Source organism: Lepidochelys kempii, chromosome 3 (genome assembly GCF_965140265.1).
Source record: "Lepidochelys kempii isolate rLepKem1 chromosome 3, rLepKem1.hap2, whole genome shotgun sequence".
In the NCBI taxonomy this organism is placed as follows: Eukaryota; Metazoa; Chordata; order Testudines; family Cheloniidae; genus Lepidochelys; species Lepidochelys kempii.
This window is the reverse complement of record NC_133258.1, coordinates 97,076,010-97,094,758: the sequence shown is the minus strand read 5'-3', so window position 1 is coordinate 97,094,758 and position 18,749 is coordinate 97,076,010. Positions and strand designations below refer to the sequence as shown.

At 43.4% G+C, this 18,749-nt stretch overlaps 1 protein-coding gene across 3 annotated transcripts; it reads right to left on the bottom strand.

Annotated features, from left to right (window-relative positions):
- Positions 1-206: 206 nt before the first annotated feature.
- Positions 207-17,529, bottom strand: RNF146 (ring finger protein 146). 3 transcript variants are annotated; one of them, XM_073337245.1, is made up of 4 exons: positions 17,097-17,219; positions 7,199-7,348; positions 2,155-2,494; positions 207-1,970 (listed from the first exon to the last, which is right to left on the bottom strand). In XM_073337245.1, exon 4 carries the CDS (start codon positions 1,967-1,969, stop codon positions 911-913), a length of 1,059 nt encoding a protein of 352 aa, XP_073193346.1. In that variant the 5' UTR covers position 1,970; positions 2,155-2,494; positions 7,199-7,348; positions 17,097-17,219; the 3' UTR covers positions 207-910. The 3 variants fall into 3 exon arrangements, with proteins under 3 accessions (XP_073193346.1, XP_073193347.1, XP_073193345.1); XM_073337246.1 differs by lacking the exons at positions 2,155-2,494; positions 17,097-17,219 and adding an exon at positions 17,400-17,529; XM_073337244.1 differs by lacking the exon at positions 2,155-2,494 and having other exon boundaries at positions 17,097-17,218.
- Between the last annotated feature and the right edge of the window lie 1,220 nt (positions 17,530-18,749).

The window sequence follows — 18,749 nt, the reverse complement described above, 5'->3', positions numbered from 1 at the left end:
ACACCACAGTTAACATTCAGTCAGCCAGAAGGATGTGCTCATACCAGTGAGCACACGATATGATAACCTGGTCTGGGAAGCGAGAATTTCAAGATCCCTCAAAGCCAACCCAAGCCTCCCTTTTTGGCAGCATAGCATGCCTGCTTCATGATACCTTTGTCTAAGTGCCCCTTGGTACAATTCAATCAAAGTGCAAAGACACCACGGATTGTTAAAGTGTAGTTTTTATTAAATTATAAATTTTGTAACAAAAACAAGACAGATCAACAAAGACCTCAAAAACAAACTACAAGGACTAGACAGCAAAGCCAATGAAAACGCCATGAAGTGTGTACAGATAAGAATTTTCAACAAAAGTTAATAGCATTTTTACATTTCCACTGCATGAAGATAAAACGATTGCTTTGTCTAATAAAACACATCTTAACTCCAAACTCACATATATTTTCTCACATTAAATTAAGCATCCTGCTCATACCCAACATCTCGTCTGTTCCCACATTGCTTTAGTGTTCTTTTCATATATCAATCCATGCAGAAAGTAGTAAGACACTTAATGCAACAGTCAGATAATGAAGACAATCTGAATTGTACAGTGGATATACATTGGCCAAAAAGGGACTGAGTATCTCCATGGGGTAAAATGCTACAAAATAAACACAGAAGACATTTTCAAGAAAACTGGGTATTGCTAAGTAGCTTTCAAACCATTAACAAGTCACCCCAGTTTCTTACATTTAAAGAGTCTTCCAGCTGAGACATGTTGAGACTTTTAAGTTAACAGGCCAAATCTGTTTCTCCCCTTCCCCCCATCCCACTTCAAATACACTGCTAGGTTTGAGTGCAATGCCAGCATGGACAGAAAATTTACAGATACTGAACTGAGTTTTTAAAACACATGGCTCTAAATTTAAACTTCAGTTACCGTGCACTGTCCATCAGGTCTTCTAGATCTTACACTGGTGCTTACTATCCCACCCCCTGCCACTGGTCTCTCTATTACTGATTGGTTTGCATTCGCATTCAAGTGTCTTTGCTGGGCAGGGGACGTGTGTTGCTGAAGTTGAGCATACACATCCTCACTATCGCTGCTATCATCCGATTCGGTTTCCTCAACGGAGGTATCAGGGGCTGGCACCCTACCAGAAGACGATGACTCCTGGTCTTCCTCTCCCTCTCCCCTATGACTTCTTTCAGCCATGCTGTCTCCGTTTATTTGTAAGTGGGCAAAAGAGTTCTCTAAAGAAGTGCTTGCATCAGGTGATGGCGTTGCAGGACTCGTCAGCTGACCATCTAGTGAAGTTAGGGGTCTAGCAGAAACGGATGCTAGAGGCTGCGCAGCAGCAGCCCCCAGAACCGATGTATTGTCTGCACCATCAGCAGAGCTCTCTCTTCCTAGATTGACAGTGTTAGAATCACAGTCCAACCTAAGCCCGGCCACTCCCTTCTTTGGTATATCTATTATGTCCCGTTTTATTTTCCTGCGACGTCCATGCTCATTTCTCCTATACTGAACCATGTTTTCGAGATCTGCTACATACAAAAACCCAGCAATTAACATTTCAGTACTCTTTTTACCTTTGGAAAAGGCATCTTCCAGCTCCCTACTGGTACGTTCATCATATTGCCACCAACCATTTCTACCTTCATAGTACCAAGCATATTCCCCATTGCCCCTGCTCGCCACTTTGAGTTCCTCTGGGGATAGTAAGGTTGGCTTGTCAAGAAAGTCCTCAGGAATCTCCTGCCGACACAGTGCACATCGTTTTCCAAGCCAGGAAGCTCCCTTCACACACAGATAGCAGAAAACATGTTTACAAGGCAGACTCACTGGGTGGACACACGTTTGCAGACAGATAGCACATTCAGGGACTGTCAGGGAAGGTGTTGCATTGGAACAGGACTCATTTGTCTTCCTATTAGTGGGAAGCATGTTGATCGAGTGATCAATTTCACCACAGCCAGCCATCCTACAAGGAATCAAAAATAGATTTAAGTCAGGTTATAAGTATTAAGCGAAATCAGTACCTTAACTCACCTAAGACCATACCAATCACAGAATAAATGAAAGCTTTCCATGAAGTTAAACTTTTGGACAATCAGATATGAAACAAACTGAGCACTTAAATATTTTAAAGTTGTATAGGTGCATACCTTTAGGAAAGATTACGGCATTCTGTTCCGTACTTCAGTGACATTAACAAAAACAATGGCTTCCAAATACCAAGTTCAGCATCCCAACCTTGTTGTCTATTTCAGTTTTAGTATGCCAATTCAGACTAATTGGTATGCAGTTCCTTCTGCGCTCCCAGGCAGGGTGTTAGCTAATCAATAAGGAATTTTCTTTCATGCATACTCTGGTGCAATAGCTGCTTAAGTGCATCCAGTCAGTCAGCTGTTTGTATGCCTCCTCAAGAAATGAACAGCAGCTGTGAGACTGTAAATCTTGCTTTCATGACAGAAAATCCTCAAGAAGTGCTCTGCCTGTAGGCACCTACATGAAGCAAACAGATAGGGCTTCTCTTAATAAGGCTAGTGAGCATCTGCTCAGGAGTCTAGAAGATGGAAATGCCTATTCAGCAGCTTTCTCCCACCCCTCACCACACTCTATGGGATGCTCTCATGAGGGACTTTCCTTCCTTCCACTCATCTAATAGCCTTCAAGAGTCAGCTAGGCACCCAGGCAAAAGAAGTAACTTTGCGATGAATGGCGAGTGTTGTAGAGCAGTGGCGTTCAAGCTTTTCAGACTTCTGTACCCCTTTCAGGAGTTAAATTTGTCTTGCATAATCCCAAATTACACCGCACTTAAAAACTATTTGCTTACAAAAGACATAAAAATACAAACGTGTCAGAGCACACCATTACTGAAAAATTGCTCACTTTCTCATTTTTAATCACACAATTATAAAATAAATCAATTGGAATATAAATATTGTACTTAAATTTCAACATATAGTATATAGAGCAGTATAAACAAGTCATTGTCTATATGAAATTTTACATAGTACTGACTTCACTAGTGCTCTTTATGTTGCCTAGTGTAAAACTAGGCAAATATCTAGATGAGTTGATGTACCCTCTGGAAGACCTCTGCCAGAGGCGGGCAAACTACGGCCCGCGGGACCATCCTGCCCGGCCCTTGAGCTCTCAGCCGGGGAGGCCCCTCCCCTGCTGTTCCCCCTCCCCTGCAGCAGGCAGCATGCTGGGCGGCGGGGCTGCGTGCTCCTGCGAGGCAGAGCGACAGCATGACTAGCTCTGGCTGAGTGGCACAGCTGCCAGACATGCTGCTCGGATCGGCATGGTAAGGGGGCCGGGGGGTTGGATAAGGAGCAGGGGGTCCCGGGAGGCAGTCAGGGGACAGGGAGCGGTTGGATGGGGCGGAGGTTCTGGAGGACGGTGGGGGGGAAGGGGTGCAGTCAGGGGATGGGGGGGTAGGATGGGGGTGGGGTCCCAGTGGGCAGTTAGGGGCAGGGCATCCCAGGAGGGGGCGGTCAGGGGACAGGGCGCGGGGGGGAGGGTTAGATAGGGGGTGAGGTCCTGGGGTGGGGGGGACAGTTAGGGGACAAGGAGCAGGGAAGGTTGGATAGGTCAGGGGTACTGAGGGGGGCTGAGAGGGGGCAGAGGCCAGGCTGTTTGGGGAGGCACAGCCTTCCCTACCTGGCCCGCCATACAGTTTTGCAACCCCAATGTAGCCCTCGGGCCAAAAAGTTTGTCCACCCCTGGCATGCCCCCATGGGTATGCGTACCTCTGGTTGACAGCCAGTGTTGTAGAGTGCTCAGAGAGAACCTGCATCCTAACTCCTACCAGACATGGCTGTAACTAGCAGTGGCACATGTGTTGGCAACCATATTAACTCTAGATTTAGGCTTGGCAACAGATACCATTCCAGCTGCTTCTTGCCTGAGGTACCGCCCTCCCTTCCCAAGTGGGTAACTGTCAGTTTCTCCTTTGCCTCTCCAGCCTACCATCTTTGGTAGGTGTTCTCAAAGTAAAACTGTCCTTTAAAATATCTTCCCTCATCCAAACAAGGTATTAGCTGCCTCAGAGTTGATACTAGTCCTCTTTACCATATACAGCCTGCTGCCTACCAGACCCTCTCTCTCTTGGAGCAATGTATCTTTTTCAGAACCAAACACCCCAAAGATGTGAAAATTTCAGAAAGTTAATATTAAGGAATTTTCATGGGGGGAACCCAGTTTGAAAGCTGTGTGAGGTTAGAAGGGGAAAGAACTCTTTTGCCTAGGCTGTTAGGCATTATTTATCCCCTACAGAATTCAAAGGAAAAGGGGAACTCTAAGGACGCAAAGCAGGTCTATATGACAATACAAATCTGAAGATCAAACCTCTCCTTCTAGATTTAGATAGGGTCCTTCATATAGCTCCCAGGACTCCAAAAGAGATACCTGAAGCAATAATAATAATATTTGGTGAGAACACTAAGAAATGGATCTTTCCTGTTCATTCTGTTGTGGAATCCCAAGTGCTCTCTTTGGGAGAATCCTAATTCTACATAATCTTCCTCCAAATACAGCAAGATTGTTTATCTTGAGGAAATTTATCAAACTACCTGGGACTCGGCTCCTTCAGGAGCCAAGAAACTCTTTTCTTCCCCAGAGGATGATGCAACCCCTGCAGAACCCACAGATATGGACAGGGATTTAAAAAGGATTAGGAATGTAGCAGCATCTCAGGCCTTTTATTTTAGTGCACTCCCTCCCTATCTGCTAGGTAACATAGTTGGGTGCTATCGTCTTAATTTTCTTCTGAATGACAGACACCAATCTATTCAAACCACTTCCTGGTCATCAATTTATGTTTGCTAAAAGCGCTACAGCTTGAGCACTTAGCAGATCATATGGATAACTGTGCCAACCTATATTTCAGTTTCTTATCTGAGAATTTCCCCCTCCCTTAGACAAGATCAATAACTAAGAGGAAAGATTAATGGAATCTTTGTAATAGTGTCTGAATTAACATGCCAGAATGCAGAAATAGAATTACATCTGGCAATTGTCTTTCTGCACAGTAATATATGCCAAATTGAGTGATTCACCCTAGAAGGATCTGAGAAAATACTGTACCAGTTGTGTTTCAGATTTTCCTCCAATTGACTTGCTTTGTAGCTTTCTCAGACTTTTGAAGTTATGTTTTGGAATAGAATTTGTTTAGATTTAAGTTAGTGTTTGTGCTTGAGAGTTTATTATAGAGGGACACAAGCTACTGATTTCTCAGAATACCCACAGGATGTAATGGAGGTAGTATATCCCAGGGAAGTAATTGAAAGAAAAACCCTTGTACTGATTACCATATGCCAACCGTTGAAGAGGAGAGCAGGAACAGCAGCTTCCATAATGGTGCATTACTATCCAGAGAGTTAGGTAAAGATTCTTATTTCCCTACTAGTTTTACAAGAGACTCCCTTCTGAATGCTCTTTTTAAAATTGTCATCTCTTTAGAGGAGTGGAGGTGGTTAAACACACTTTGTGTACAAATAATTTTCTATACAAGTTTCATGTCACACCTGATTAACACCTCAGAGAAAGGTGAGACATCCAAACACTAAGCACAAATGCAGCTGGTATTGGCAAATCACAAATTCTGGGTGCCACAAATTTCACTTACTGGTGACCTCTAATGACAGGAGATTCAAAGTTCCCACTATTTAGTAATAGCAATGCAAAGAGCATTAGCACTTAGAAACTCTGATCAATGGTTCAAATGAATTAAATTTATAACTAACAGTAAATCTACGTTACTTCCACTTTGCCACATGAAAGCATGTGGGGTGGAGTGGGGGGGAAGCTAGATTTGCCTTCAGTCTTGGAATGCTGGCTCTTAGGAGAGAAACAGAGGCATTCCTAGTTTACACAGATATGCATAGTCTCTAGAAGAGACCGCCACACTTATCAAATTCTGCATTTTGACTTCCGAGTGTGGAACTGGCTTATCTAAGACTTTTTGCTTATTCACTTGGCTTGAGCTAAGAGAGGAAGACAATTATTTGGAGGAGGAATGATTTCAGGTAGATAGGGCATGACGATCTGATCTCAAAATTCATATAAGCACTGTTATTCCATAACTTAGAGTGATGAAAAACTGTTTTTTTTTAAATTATCAAGGCTGAAGGTTTAATCCATTTCTCCAGAGGCCTAATCAGTTTCTCAGTTGTGTACATCCTATAACAGCTGAGGTCAACTGGAGTTGCATATGCACAAACCAGAGGGCAATTAGGCCCCAAAACATTTAAATTCAATAAAACCACCACCATCTAAACATGTACTTTTTAGAAGATCATTAATGTTTTTTCTTTAATAATCATAGTCTACGGGTTTACTTGATTAATCAGATCCAGTAGGACAAACAAAACACATTTGTTTTTAAAATTAGTACATTGCACTTCAAAAGGAGGAAAAAATATTTAGAGACCACAGTAGCAATGGTCAAGTTATGGTTCAGAAGCACTTTCATTCCAAGTTTATTTTCAGGTGCTCATATAAGTAAATAATAGCTTACTCTGGGATGAAATTTCCCATGTTTGTTCTGCAATGGTGATTTTTTTTTATTTTGAAGTTTGATCAACAACTCTTTGGGGTCAATCTGTAGGACTGCCTTTATCCTGAATTGCTTAAGCTCTACTTAAATGGCTGATAAACAGGAGGAATTATGTTTCTTACTATTGTTGCAGAAAGCAGCCTAAAATATACATAGCTTTATTTTTAAAAGACGTGTTGGAAATGAACTATCTGAAACATTTAGCCAGCAATTCAGGTGTGAAAAGAATGCTCAAAGAACACTGGGCATTTGAACCACACAGTTAAACAATGCATGTTGAAATGCAAAAAAACCACTTAAGGTGGACGCAACCCACACTTCTGCCAGACATCTGTCCCTGTTATCCCCTATTTTTATAGGAATGTATCATCATTAAATCATACATACATCCTAAGAATGTGTGAAATTGTATGTCTGGAAGTGTCCTCATTTGGCACTCAAAATTTGGAACAGGTGATGCAGGAGATCTAGATAAAAAGCCATAAGGCATTGTGGGTTCCTTCAAAGAGAGAAACTGAATTTGTCCCAGTGGATTTTTTTTTTTAAATAGTAAAGGCCAGATTTTAAACCTCAACTCAGTATCTCTTTAAATAATTGATAAATGCAATTCAATTAACATAATAAAACAATGATGTTGAGCTTACTTCTTTTTTAGTATGGTTCCTGCTGAAGCATGCCACAAGATTAAAACTGTCCTCTTCAAATGTATCCAATCAGGATATAGTGTACTCTTTCCCACTGTTGGCTCATTCTTTTGTGCTGCACAAGGGAACACTACTAGCGTTTCAACTTCTCTGCAAGTTGAGGAAAAGAAAACAACATTATTAGAGCAACACTGAACAGAGTTCCCTTTCATTTAGCAGTCTAATATCAAACAAAATATAGTGTTATGTTCTCATTACAGCAAACAGAAGAATACCACCCTCTTTTACCATTTTATGCAGGATATTTTCAACATCTAGAAATAGAGTTTTCAAACAGGTGGTCTTCTTGTTTTAAAATCCCCAATTTCTGCCTGCATTTTGTCATCTACTGTTGTGATATCAAAATTCAACAAACCTACCTCTCTTTCTAAGGTATTTATAAAGGCAATTACATTGGTATATAAGAACTAGGTATCTGCAGGTGAACAGTCATTCTTAAGACTGTTGCTTACTACTGTACTGACAAGCAGTGGAGAAACAAGAGCAACTATGTTCATACCCAACACTTCTCTCTCTACTTCCCAAGCCTTTTGATACGTTGTGTAATTCTAGGAAGTTGTATGCTCAATCACAAGTCCCTTCTTAAATTCAGGGAGTCTGGGAAGACAGAGGGGCTTTAACATTCATAAAACGTTTTGGGATTCATTCATAATAAAATTGCATGTGTGCGTTTTATGAGAGAGGATGAGAAGGTAGTTCAGTTTCCATAACTATTTGGTCAAATGCCTCTTTCAAAGTGCCAAGAGTACCAGTTAATGCCAGTCATGATACACTTTGCGGTGTGTGATTTGTTCAGCAGAAACTAGACTGAGACTAATTCACATCACACAAGCCAAATAGCCATCAGATGGTAATAACTGTCTTACTAATGACAGAAGCTGGAACTGAAGCAGTAAGGTATAGGCAAATAGCTCTAAAGCAGGGATTCGCAGCCCCCATGAGGTCACAAAATGATACCAAGGTGTCAAGATCACACTGTCCCCAGACCCTAACTGGGATCAAGCAAGGTTCTACTATAAAGAAGGGAGATGAAATATGGAAATGGTTGGTAACCCTTACTAGTTCTGTAAAGCATTACTAGACCTATGAGTAGTCTGTGTCTGTCACGGAGCTTACTGAAGTTACAGATTCTGTGACTTTCTGCGACCTCTGTGAGGGCCAGTATGGTTGACCTCTGGGGCCAGCTGCTCAGGTGGCCTCCAGGACAGCCACACCAGCTGCTGGTCCAGCGACCCCAGTAGTGGTCCCATGGCAGCCAGCTGGAGCATCTGCGGTCCTGGGTAGTGGTCCCTGGTTGGCAGTCCACAGCCCTGGTAAGCAGTCCGAAGCCAGCCATGGGTGTTTCCCCCCCACCCCCGCCAAGATTTAATCACAGGTATTTTTAGTATAAGTTATGGACAGGTCACGGGCTGTGAATTTTTGTTTAATGCCTGTGAGCTCTCCATGACTTTTACTAAAAATACCCCTGACTAAACCTACACCTATGAGTTATAAATTCCTCCTCTGCTGCAGCTTTTAAAGCACTATTAAATCACATTTACTTAACCAATTTGCGCTACACCTTTCAACTGCTGCATCATGTGTTACATTTGAGATTCATTTTAAAGCAAACGTGAGGAAGTGTCATATGCAATGTTTCCATTCACTCAAGAAAAGAGCTATTTCAGTGAAATTTTAGTGCACAGATCAGACTCATATGTATGCAACAGAGTAAAGTTAAAAAGTGATAGGTCTCAGAGAGCTGAATACTTAGCATATCTGTAGACCATACATCATTGATAACAGCAGACTGTAAATGTTAGATGACTTTCTAGTTAACATGTTTGAGTAATAAATCGCCATACTAAAGTTATTCTCTGGCTACAGCTGAGTATAGGACATTTTAGAAATTATTCCTAAGGAATACTGCCAAGATCAACAGGCCTTGACATTTGTCCTTACACTCTTTTAAAGACAAAGGTTGTTTTCAGTGTCTTTCTGGTCATCCCCCTCCTCCACCACCCATTAGCTTCCAAAAAGAAGAGCTGCAGCAGTGTTAAAACTCCAGCTCCTCCTTAAGCAGTCCACCACACAAGATATTGGGTTTAGTATGACCAAAGAAGCAGTTGTAACAAAGCTCAATACCCTGGGTGTGGTGTTTGATCTATCACCTTTCAGAAGCTGGCATTGAATTACTGCTGCTGCATCTCATTTAAAGAAACTTTTTGTCTAACCCTTTTCCGAATCGACTGTCAGAGGTAATACACATCATAACCCAAATTAGTTAACTGTGGAGTGGGGAGAAGGAAAATAAGTCAGGTCTTTCAATTCTGAATGAGTCCTTTTAAAAAGCAAGCAAGGTGCTACTATATGGGAGGGTAATTACACCTAAATATCCAGTCAGGGATATAACTATAATGTTAAGGTAAAAAGAAAAGGAGTACTTGTGGCACCTTAGAGACTAACCAATTTATTTGAGCATAAGTTTCGGTAAAGCAGCTTTTTAACTGCTATGTACCTTTAAAGTGAATTAGTTCAGAAACCAACTTCAGGTAACCTCTACATTTCATTAAATTGTTATTTCTACATTAAGCAGGACTTGAAAACTTTACCTAGCCAAGATGAAAGATTCCTGTGCTGAAACATGCACCCTTCCCCAAACTGCCCTGCTACGAATTTCAGGATGTTTTAATGTGATAGCTCACTCTATGCACCTAATGTTCTCTTCCCCAACTGTACCACCCCCAGCTCTCCCATTACACACACAAAACCTCATTTCATTCACCTATCATCTCACACACAGGGGCTGAAACATTTATTCAACAGCTAACAGCCGAATTATTAAACTAGAAGAGCAGCTCTAATGGCCAGGAGCAACATACAGGAGAGAGCCACATCCCACACCAGCTGCTGTGAAAGTGAAAGGTGCTGGGTTTCCTACCAAGCTGATGTCCATGGAATCTACTCAGGGGTTCCATCTTTTGAAGTGTCTGGCTAGCAGGTGTCACCTGCATCCTTCGAAGCCCCTCTGGTTGTTGCAAGAGTGATGGTGGGGTTCTCCCAACAAAACCATCATCCCCCTGCATCTGATTTTGGCACCCTCCTCTACTGCCCAGAGCTTTTCCCAATTTGAAACAGAAGGAAATTGATTATTCTTGTCAGTTTAACTGCTACCCACAAAGTACTCTATAACAGCAGTAGGAGTAGCAGCTGTGTTAGTCGGTAATCGCAAAAAGAAAAGGAGTACTTGTGCCACCTTAGAGATGAACAAATTTATTTGAGCATAAGCTGTTGTGAGCTACAGCTCACTTCATCGGATGCATTCAGTGGAAAATACAGTGGGGAGATTTATATACACAGAGAACATGACACAATGGGTATTACCATACACACTGTAACGAGAGCGATCAGGTAAGGTAAGCTATTACCTACAGGAGAGCGGGGGGGGGGGGAGTGGGAACCTTTTGTAGTGATAATCAAGGTGAGCCATTTCTAGTGGGCCATTTCTAGCAGTTGACAAGCACGTCTGAGGAACATTGCGGGGAGGGGGGGGAAGGGGGGGAGTAAACATGGGGAAATAGTTTTACTTTGTGTAATGACCCATCCACTCCCAGTTTTTATTCAAGCCAAAAGTTAATTGTATCCAGTTTGCAAATTAATTCCAATTCAGCAGTCTCTCGTTGGAGTCTGTTTTTGAAGTTTTTTTGTTGAAGAATTGCCACTTTTAGGTCTGTAATCGAGTAACCAACGAGACTGAAGTGTTCTCCAACACCATATTCTACAAGCCATTACCCTCTGATCCCACTGAGGGTTACCAAAAGAAACTACAGCATTTGCTCAAGAAACTCCCTAAAAAAGCACAAGAACGAATCCACACAGACACACCCCTGGAAACCCGACCAGAGGTATTCTATCTGCTACCCAAGATCCATAAACCTGGAAATCCTGGACGCCCCATCATACCAGGCATTGGCACCCTGACAGCAGGATTGTCTGGCTATGTAGACTCCCTCCTCAGGCCCTACGCTACCAGCACTCCTAGCTATCTTCGAGACACCACTGACTTCCTGAGGAAACTACAATCCATAGGTGATCTTCCTGAAAACACCATCCTAGCCACTATGGAGGGAGAAGCCCTCTACACCAACATTCCACACAAAGATGGACTACAAGCCGTCAGGAACAGTATCCCCGATAATGTCACGGCAAACTTGGTGGCTGAACTTTGTGACTTTGTCCTCACCCATAACTATTTCACATTTGGGAACAACGTATACCTTCAAATCAGCGGCACTGCTATGGGTACCCGCATGGCCCCACAGTATGCCAACATTTTTATGGCTGACTTAGAACAACGCTTCCTCAGCTCTCGTCCCCTAACGCCCCTACTCTACTTGCGCTGCATTGATGACATCTTCATCATCTGGAACCATGGAAAAGAAGCCCTTGAGGAATTCCACCATGATTTCAGCAATTTCCATCTTACCATCAACCTCAGCCTGGACCAGTCCACACAAGAGCTCCACTTCCTGGACACCATCGCTTATTAGCACCGTAGTCACATAAACACCACCCTATACTGGAAACCTACTGACCGCTATGCCTACCTACATGCCTCCAGCTTTCATCCACACCACACCACACGATCCACTGTCTACAGCCAAGCACTACGATACAACCACATCTGCTCCAACCCCTCAGACAGAGACAAAACCTACAAGATCTCTATCAAGCATTCTTACAACTACTGTATCACCTACTGAAGTGAAGAACCAGATTGACAGAGCCAGAAGAGTACCCAGAAGTTACCTACTACAGGACAAGCCCAACAAAGAAAATAACAGAATGCCACTAGCCATCACCTTCAGCCCCCAACTAAAACCTCTCCAACACATCATCAGGGATCTACAACCTATCCTGAAGGACGACCCATCACTCTCACAGATCTTGGGAGACAGGCCAGTCCTTGCTTACAGACAGCCCCCCTGAAGCAAATACTCACCAGCAGCCACACAACAAAAACACTAACCCAGGAACCTATCCTTGCAACAAAGCCCGTTGCCAACTGTGTCCACATATCTACTCAGGGGACACCATCATAGGGCCTAATCACATCAGCCACACTATCAGAGGCTCGTTCACCTGCACATCTACCAATGTGATATATGCCATCATGTGCCAGCAATGCCCCTCTGCCATGTACATTGGCCAAACTGGACAGTCTCTATGTAAATCAATAAATGGACACAAATCAGTTGTCAAGAATTATAACATTCAAAAACCAGTCGGAGAACACTTCAATCTCGTTGGTTACTCGATTACGGACCTAAAAGTGGCAATTAACAAAGGCTTGAATAAAAACTGGGAATGGATGGGTCATTACACAAAGTAAAACTATTTCCCCATGTTTATTCCCCCCTGGAACTGTTCCTCAGACATGCTTTTCAACTGCTGGAAATGGCCCACCGTGATTATAACTACAAAAGGTTCCCCCCACCCCCCGCTCTCCTGCTGGTAATAGCTCACCTTACCTGATCGCTCTCCTTACAGTGTGTATGGTAACACCCATTGTGTCATGTTCTCTGTGTATATACATCTTTCCACTATATTTTCCACTGAATGCATCCGATGAATTAAGCTGTAGCTCACGAAAGCTTATGCTCAAATAAATTTGTTAGTCTCTAAGGTGCCACAAGTACTCCTTTTCTCATAACAGCAGGGAAGACTGCGAAGGTTCTGGTCAGTTTTTGCTTGGATGCTGCTTTGGAGAGCCAAACAGCAATAGAGGAACTAAAAATCTGCAGATTTAGGAAAACAGAGCTTTCAGTTTCTACTTTGTTCGTATTTGGAAGGTGATCTTCACAGTCACAAGGGCTAAAAACTTATTTCCAGATAGAAGCTTAGATTCTGCAAAAGCAGATAGCAGGAAAGCTTCCTGCTTGCCAAAGGCTAGTGGATTTTTAAAGCCTTGTATTAAACAGTACTACCAACCCTGCAAGTACTGTACCACTGCACAGAGTACTCTGAAATAATGAATGCAATTAAGGCATTAATTCATTAAATTAAGATTTACCCTATATGCTTAAAAAGATGTGAAATTCTCATTCAGTAACTTGTCAATAAATGTAATTTAAGATATATAAAAACTTTTCTTCTGTAAATACAGCTGGCTCTACCAAAATCCAATTTTAGAATTTTTCATTAGGCTCCCTGACTCAAAAGAAGTCAAACAAAGCTCTGTCTGACTAGTGCCTCTGCTTAATACTCATGAAGGAGTTATAAAAATTGCAGATTTTTTTTTAAGATACTCCAACTTAAAAAATGAAAATTATACTTCCGTCTGAAAGTTTGTTACCTGCCATTGTTACAATTAACACGATATTACTATAACTGAAATTAGTTTGTCTTCTTTGCATTTGACAGCGCACTGTCTCCCCCATATAACCAGTCACTTTCCCATGTTTCCGTAAACTCTTTCGCAAAGCAGCGGGAAAGATTTAAAAAATATATATAGTGATGTGATTAGATTTCAAGTTGATAGAGTCCTTTTATGCCTTCCATGTTAGGAAAGATATGTTACAGAAGTTTCAATTCCATAGAATCACAGGAACATAGAGCTGGAAGGGTCCTCAAGAAGTCATCAAGTCTAGCCCCTGTACTCAGGCAGGACCAAAGTAAACCTGGACCACCCTGACAGGCATCTGTCTAATCTGTTTGTGAAAACCTCCAATAATGGGGATTCCACAACCTCCCTTGGAATCCTGTTCCAGATCTTAACTGCCCTTATAGGTAGAAAATTTTTCCTAATATCTAATCTAATTTTGCCTTGTTGCAGATTAAGCCCATTACTTCTTGTCCTACCTTCAGTGGACATGAAGAACAATTGATCACAATCCTTTTTAGAACAGCCCTTAACATAGTTGAAGATTATTTCTAATAAAGGATAAACTGCCAAATTTAATAGTCCTACTATGACTTACTTCTAAAGTATCTAAACTTTGATTCACCAGTCATAACCAAACAATGTAATATCCATTAACTGCAACAGGAATTTTGCCACTGATGTCTGTGGAAGCAGGTTTGGGCCCCAAATTACCACTGCTGTGTAGAGACAGGTGCTGGATACAGCAGCACCTTTATAACTTTGACTAAGACGCACAGCAGAGAAAGAGTATGATTCTGTTAAGCTGGCTTTCTACCACCAATTCTAGAAGTCAATTGTTCCTGTATGCTTTGAAAATTCTGCAGTTCCATCTTGGTAACTGACAGTTCAATTACAGCTAAATTGATGCTACATAATTTGAAGATGCAAGTTAAACCATATTTCATCAATTGATTTACACATTAGTAAAAAGAGGGCACAATTTCCTTCCTTCTTTTAGCACAGATTCTGCACCATATCAATAGAGTCAAAGTATTATTTTTAATTTCTTATAAAGACTACTGTAATTGTTAGCAATTTAGTTCTGTCCAATGGATTGTAGAGTAAATTGCTGCAAATTTATCAGTAAATAAGTCAGATTTACTCTCATTTTGACCAAATCAAGATTCAGATTTTACTGTTAATTCAATACTATCTGACAAAAGCTTCATTCTGATAATCCATTTTAAAGAGCAGTTCCAAAGACCAGTTTTAAACTAACTGTCAACACTTGATTGCTGCCTCTGTGCTTTTGTTTTCAAATTTGTATTTGACTGCAACATTTCTTTTAAGATATCAAATATGAGAAACACAAAAATATATTCTGTACCTTATTCCTCCTAACGATTACTAAATATTCTGAAATTTGTTTTAGCAGAAAAACAACTAAAACTACAACATTTACAGTCTGCAAAATAGGAAGATTACCATGAGATTCAGTCAAAGAGTAAACATTTTATCCTTTTTATTGTGAACTGGAACACTTTCAATTTTTTAGATCATGTCAAAATAGGTTACTATCTGTTGCTCTTAGATAGAAATTATATTTACCAGATATTCCTAATAGTCTATTAGTTTCAGTAGAGAAGCTGTGTCATCTGTTCATTGTACCAAAAACTGGGCCACAGATCTATTTTCATCTTCCATTTAAACATGCTAAAAATGATGCAAGGAAATCCCAGGGCTCAAACTTAGTTACCAAAAAAAGGTAACTAAAAGTTTCACTAAAAGTTTTTGGGTGCCCCCTTTTTAGACCTCCTAAAGTACCTTCATCATTTTGATATAATTTCCTGACATTTTTTATTACAATAATGAAAGTTACAAGCTGCAGAGATGACATTTTGAAAAGAGGATATACAAAATACTGCACAGCATTATTTAAAAAAGATATTAAAAATTAATACTGCACACTTATGCAGTTCCTTTGCTTTGAGGAGCAGCCGTGCCCATGCCCCCCGGAACATTCCTCTGTGCCTCCATATGGGGGCATGCCCCACAGTTTGGGGACCTCTGGTCTAAAGTTTTGAAACTTAGATATATTTTAATATTTGCAAGTCAATTCTGCCTCCACTAACTGTTCAAAATACCCAACCACAGAAGAAACTGTGGAAAACACTACAAATACCTAAAACAAAGCAAAACAATCCTGTGTGAAGTCATCAAAAGAAATACGAATGCAAGATTTGGCTGACAGATTTCAGAGTAGCAGCCGTGTTAGTCTGTATTCACAAAAAGAAAAGGAGTACTTGTGGCACCTTAGAGACTAACCAATTTATTTGAGCATAAGCTTTCGTCAGATGAGCAGCTATTTCTCAAATGTCTGGATATTACTTATATCTAAGCTTGGAAGTAATAGATTTTTATCAGTAAATATTGGTCAACATCATTTTCACCATACACATAAACCCATAAAAATATTTCCATCAACCACCACTGAAATTTACAGAGACAAAATAAGAAAAATGCTGCTGGAGAACTTATTAGAGCTTGATTTGAGGACATTTAGGTTTTATGTTCTGACGTGACAGGATGTTGACAATTTGTGTTTTCAGAGTTATCAAAATTTAACTTCTTGAATTTCAATGTCTACTGTCATCAAACAATTGTCTGAACCTGTCTGACCACCTATAATTTCCCACAACCATGAAAATTTAAATTAATTTAAAAAAATGCAGAAAAATAGACCTGGGTATTATTCCTGCAAATCATTAAAAAAAAAAAAAATTCTTCTAAGCCTAGTTACATCACACCCCACCCTGGGCTTCCCACCTGTCAGGAGGAGACACAGGTCCCTTCCCCAGAGGGTTTTCACAGCGAGTGGATGAATTATAAATCTACTGCGAGTTTGGTGGTGTAAGGTTTGTCTGTTTGTTTTTTAAATAAAATGTCGAGCGGGGTGACGTTTCCCCGATCCGCTGCCCCCCCACCCGCACCCCCGGCTGGTCCGGGCCGTGGGCTGAGCTCGGAAGGGGGTGAGGGGGATAAATTAGCACAGTCCCGGCGGGGGGGGGGGGGGCGCGCTGGGACACCGGCGTCACGTGACCGAGGGGTTACGCAGTTGCCAAACAACGCAGCCCGATTCCCCCGGGTGGGTGGTTGCCAGGGGCTCTGCCCGCCCCGCTCCCCCTCGGCAAAGCGGAGCGGGCCCCGCGCCGGGACCTGCCGCGACTGAGGGGCGGGCGCGCTCCTGCTTCTCCATAGGCAGCGACCACCCACCCCGCCCCGGGGGCTCTGTGGCGCTTTGTCCAGGGCCGCGCACGGCGGCCCCGGCCTCCGCTCCAGCCCCCGGGGCGGGGAGGCCCCGGCGGGAGCCGCTGTGAGGAGCCCGCGGGGTGGGGGTGGGGAGCGGAACCCCACGCCCCTCCCCCCGCGGGCGCGCGCGCAGGTCCCCGGCTCCCGAGCGGCGGGATCTAGAACGCGGCGGCGGCACGGACTCACCCGCGGGCCCGGCTCGCGCTGCTCCGTCCCTGCACCGCTGAGCGAGCAAACAGCCGCCCGAGCCACCGTCAGCTGCCCCCGACGCTTCCAGCCGCCGAGAGAGCGAGACGCGACAACGTCAGCGCGCAGAGGGGAGGGGGAACGCGCCGTGGCGAAGGGGAAGAGGGAGCGCTGAGAGACACGCTCCCGGGGTGGAAGCCTGAGAGGGGGTGTCGACGAACCAGACCCTGATTGGCGCGCGGCCAAGTAGCCCCTCCCCCCGCGGTGTTTTTCTGGGGAGACCGCCCCCCCCGCAATACTCACAGCTTCCTTCCTACTGCTGCGCGTGTCCGCCGCGCGCTCCCTCTTCCTGCTTCGGCCCTGGCGGGTGGCGCGCGGCGCGCGCGGCCCGTGCCTGACCTGGTGCCCCGCAGCCCGGACCCGGCTCCCCCGCGCGGCCTGCGGCGGCCCCACAGCACCTCGCCCAGCCGCCCTCGCGCGCCGGCTCCGCGGGCCAGCGGGGACCTTCAGCTCCGGGAGTCTGACCTCTTGCGCGGCGCAGGCTGTGACCCGCCAGCCCTGCCGGGAGCCCCAGCGCCAGGGTCTGGCCAAAGCCAGTCTTCCAGCTGGGCAGCCAGCCTGGGTCTGCGGACAGCAAGAGGTGGAGGCGCTCGTAGTTCGCTTCAATGGGGACTCGCCTTCAGTGGTATTTTGTACCCAATGTTGCACGTGTCCGGCTTGAGCTCCCGGCCCGCCCCTGGTTCTTGTCACGCTTCCTGCCGCTGGATTAGCGAGCCCCCGTGGACCCGGTATTTTCTCCTTGTGCGCTGTGGTCTTTTGGATCGGCCAAGCCCTTTAGGTCTCTCGCTGTAAGGCATTTTCTCCAGCCCTTGACTCGTTTTGGTGCCTCTTCTCTGCGCCTCTCCAGTTTTTCAGCATCCTTTTAAAAGCGTGGGCACCAGAATTGTACACTGCGGTCCAGTGTCGGCCTCCCTAGTGCTAGGTACAGGGGTAAAATCACCTCGTCTACTCGCTCCTCTCCTCTTTATACACACCACTATTTGTTAATGCTGTAGGTGCCGCCACAGTATAAATGTTGTGTTTCAGAGTAGCAGCGTGTTAGTCTGTATTCGCAAAAAGAAAAGGAGTACTAGTGGCACCTTAGAGACTAACCAATTTATTATATGTTATATTATAATCATTAACAATTATGCTGCATAATGAAAATCAGCAGCGCTATAAATTACATGGGCTGAGTCCCGATGTGCATCCTAGTACTCACAATTTTATTCTGAGTTTCACAGTATTTGATGGCTTTCAAAAAGCCGCAGCTCCTGGACTGAAGAGATTATGTGATAACCTCAGTTTTTATTAAAAAGAGATAAATTTCTAGCCATTAAGGTTGCAGAGAAGAGCTTCAAAACACAACCTGGGAGCACTATAATGGCCCCACAACCAAATAAAAAGTACCCATTTGTAATATTTTTTTTTAAAAAATCTCATTATTTTTAAACCACAGTCAGGATTAGTGGAGCACATGATTTCTGAGGTTGTACAAATCATAACCCTACCGAACTGGCAAGCACGTGTGTGTGTTTGTTCTACTTGTCTCTGCAGGATGGGCTCAGGAGCACCCTACCATGAGTAATACCATACTGCCCTGCAGTGATGACT

What these genes read in the sequence shown, in the direction of transcription:
- RNF146 (XM_073337246.1), bottom strand. Translation starts at nt 1,969, where the DNA reads ATGGCTGGCTGTGGTGAAATTGATCACTCGATCAACATGCTTCCCACT.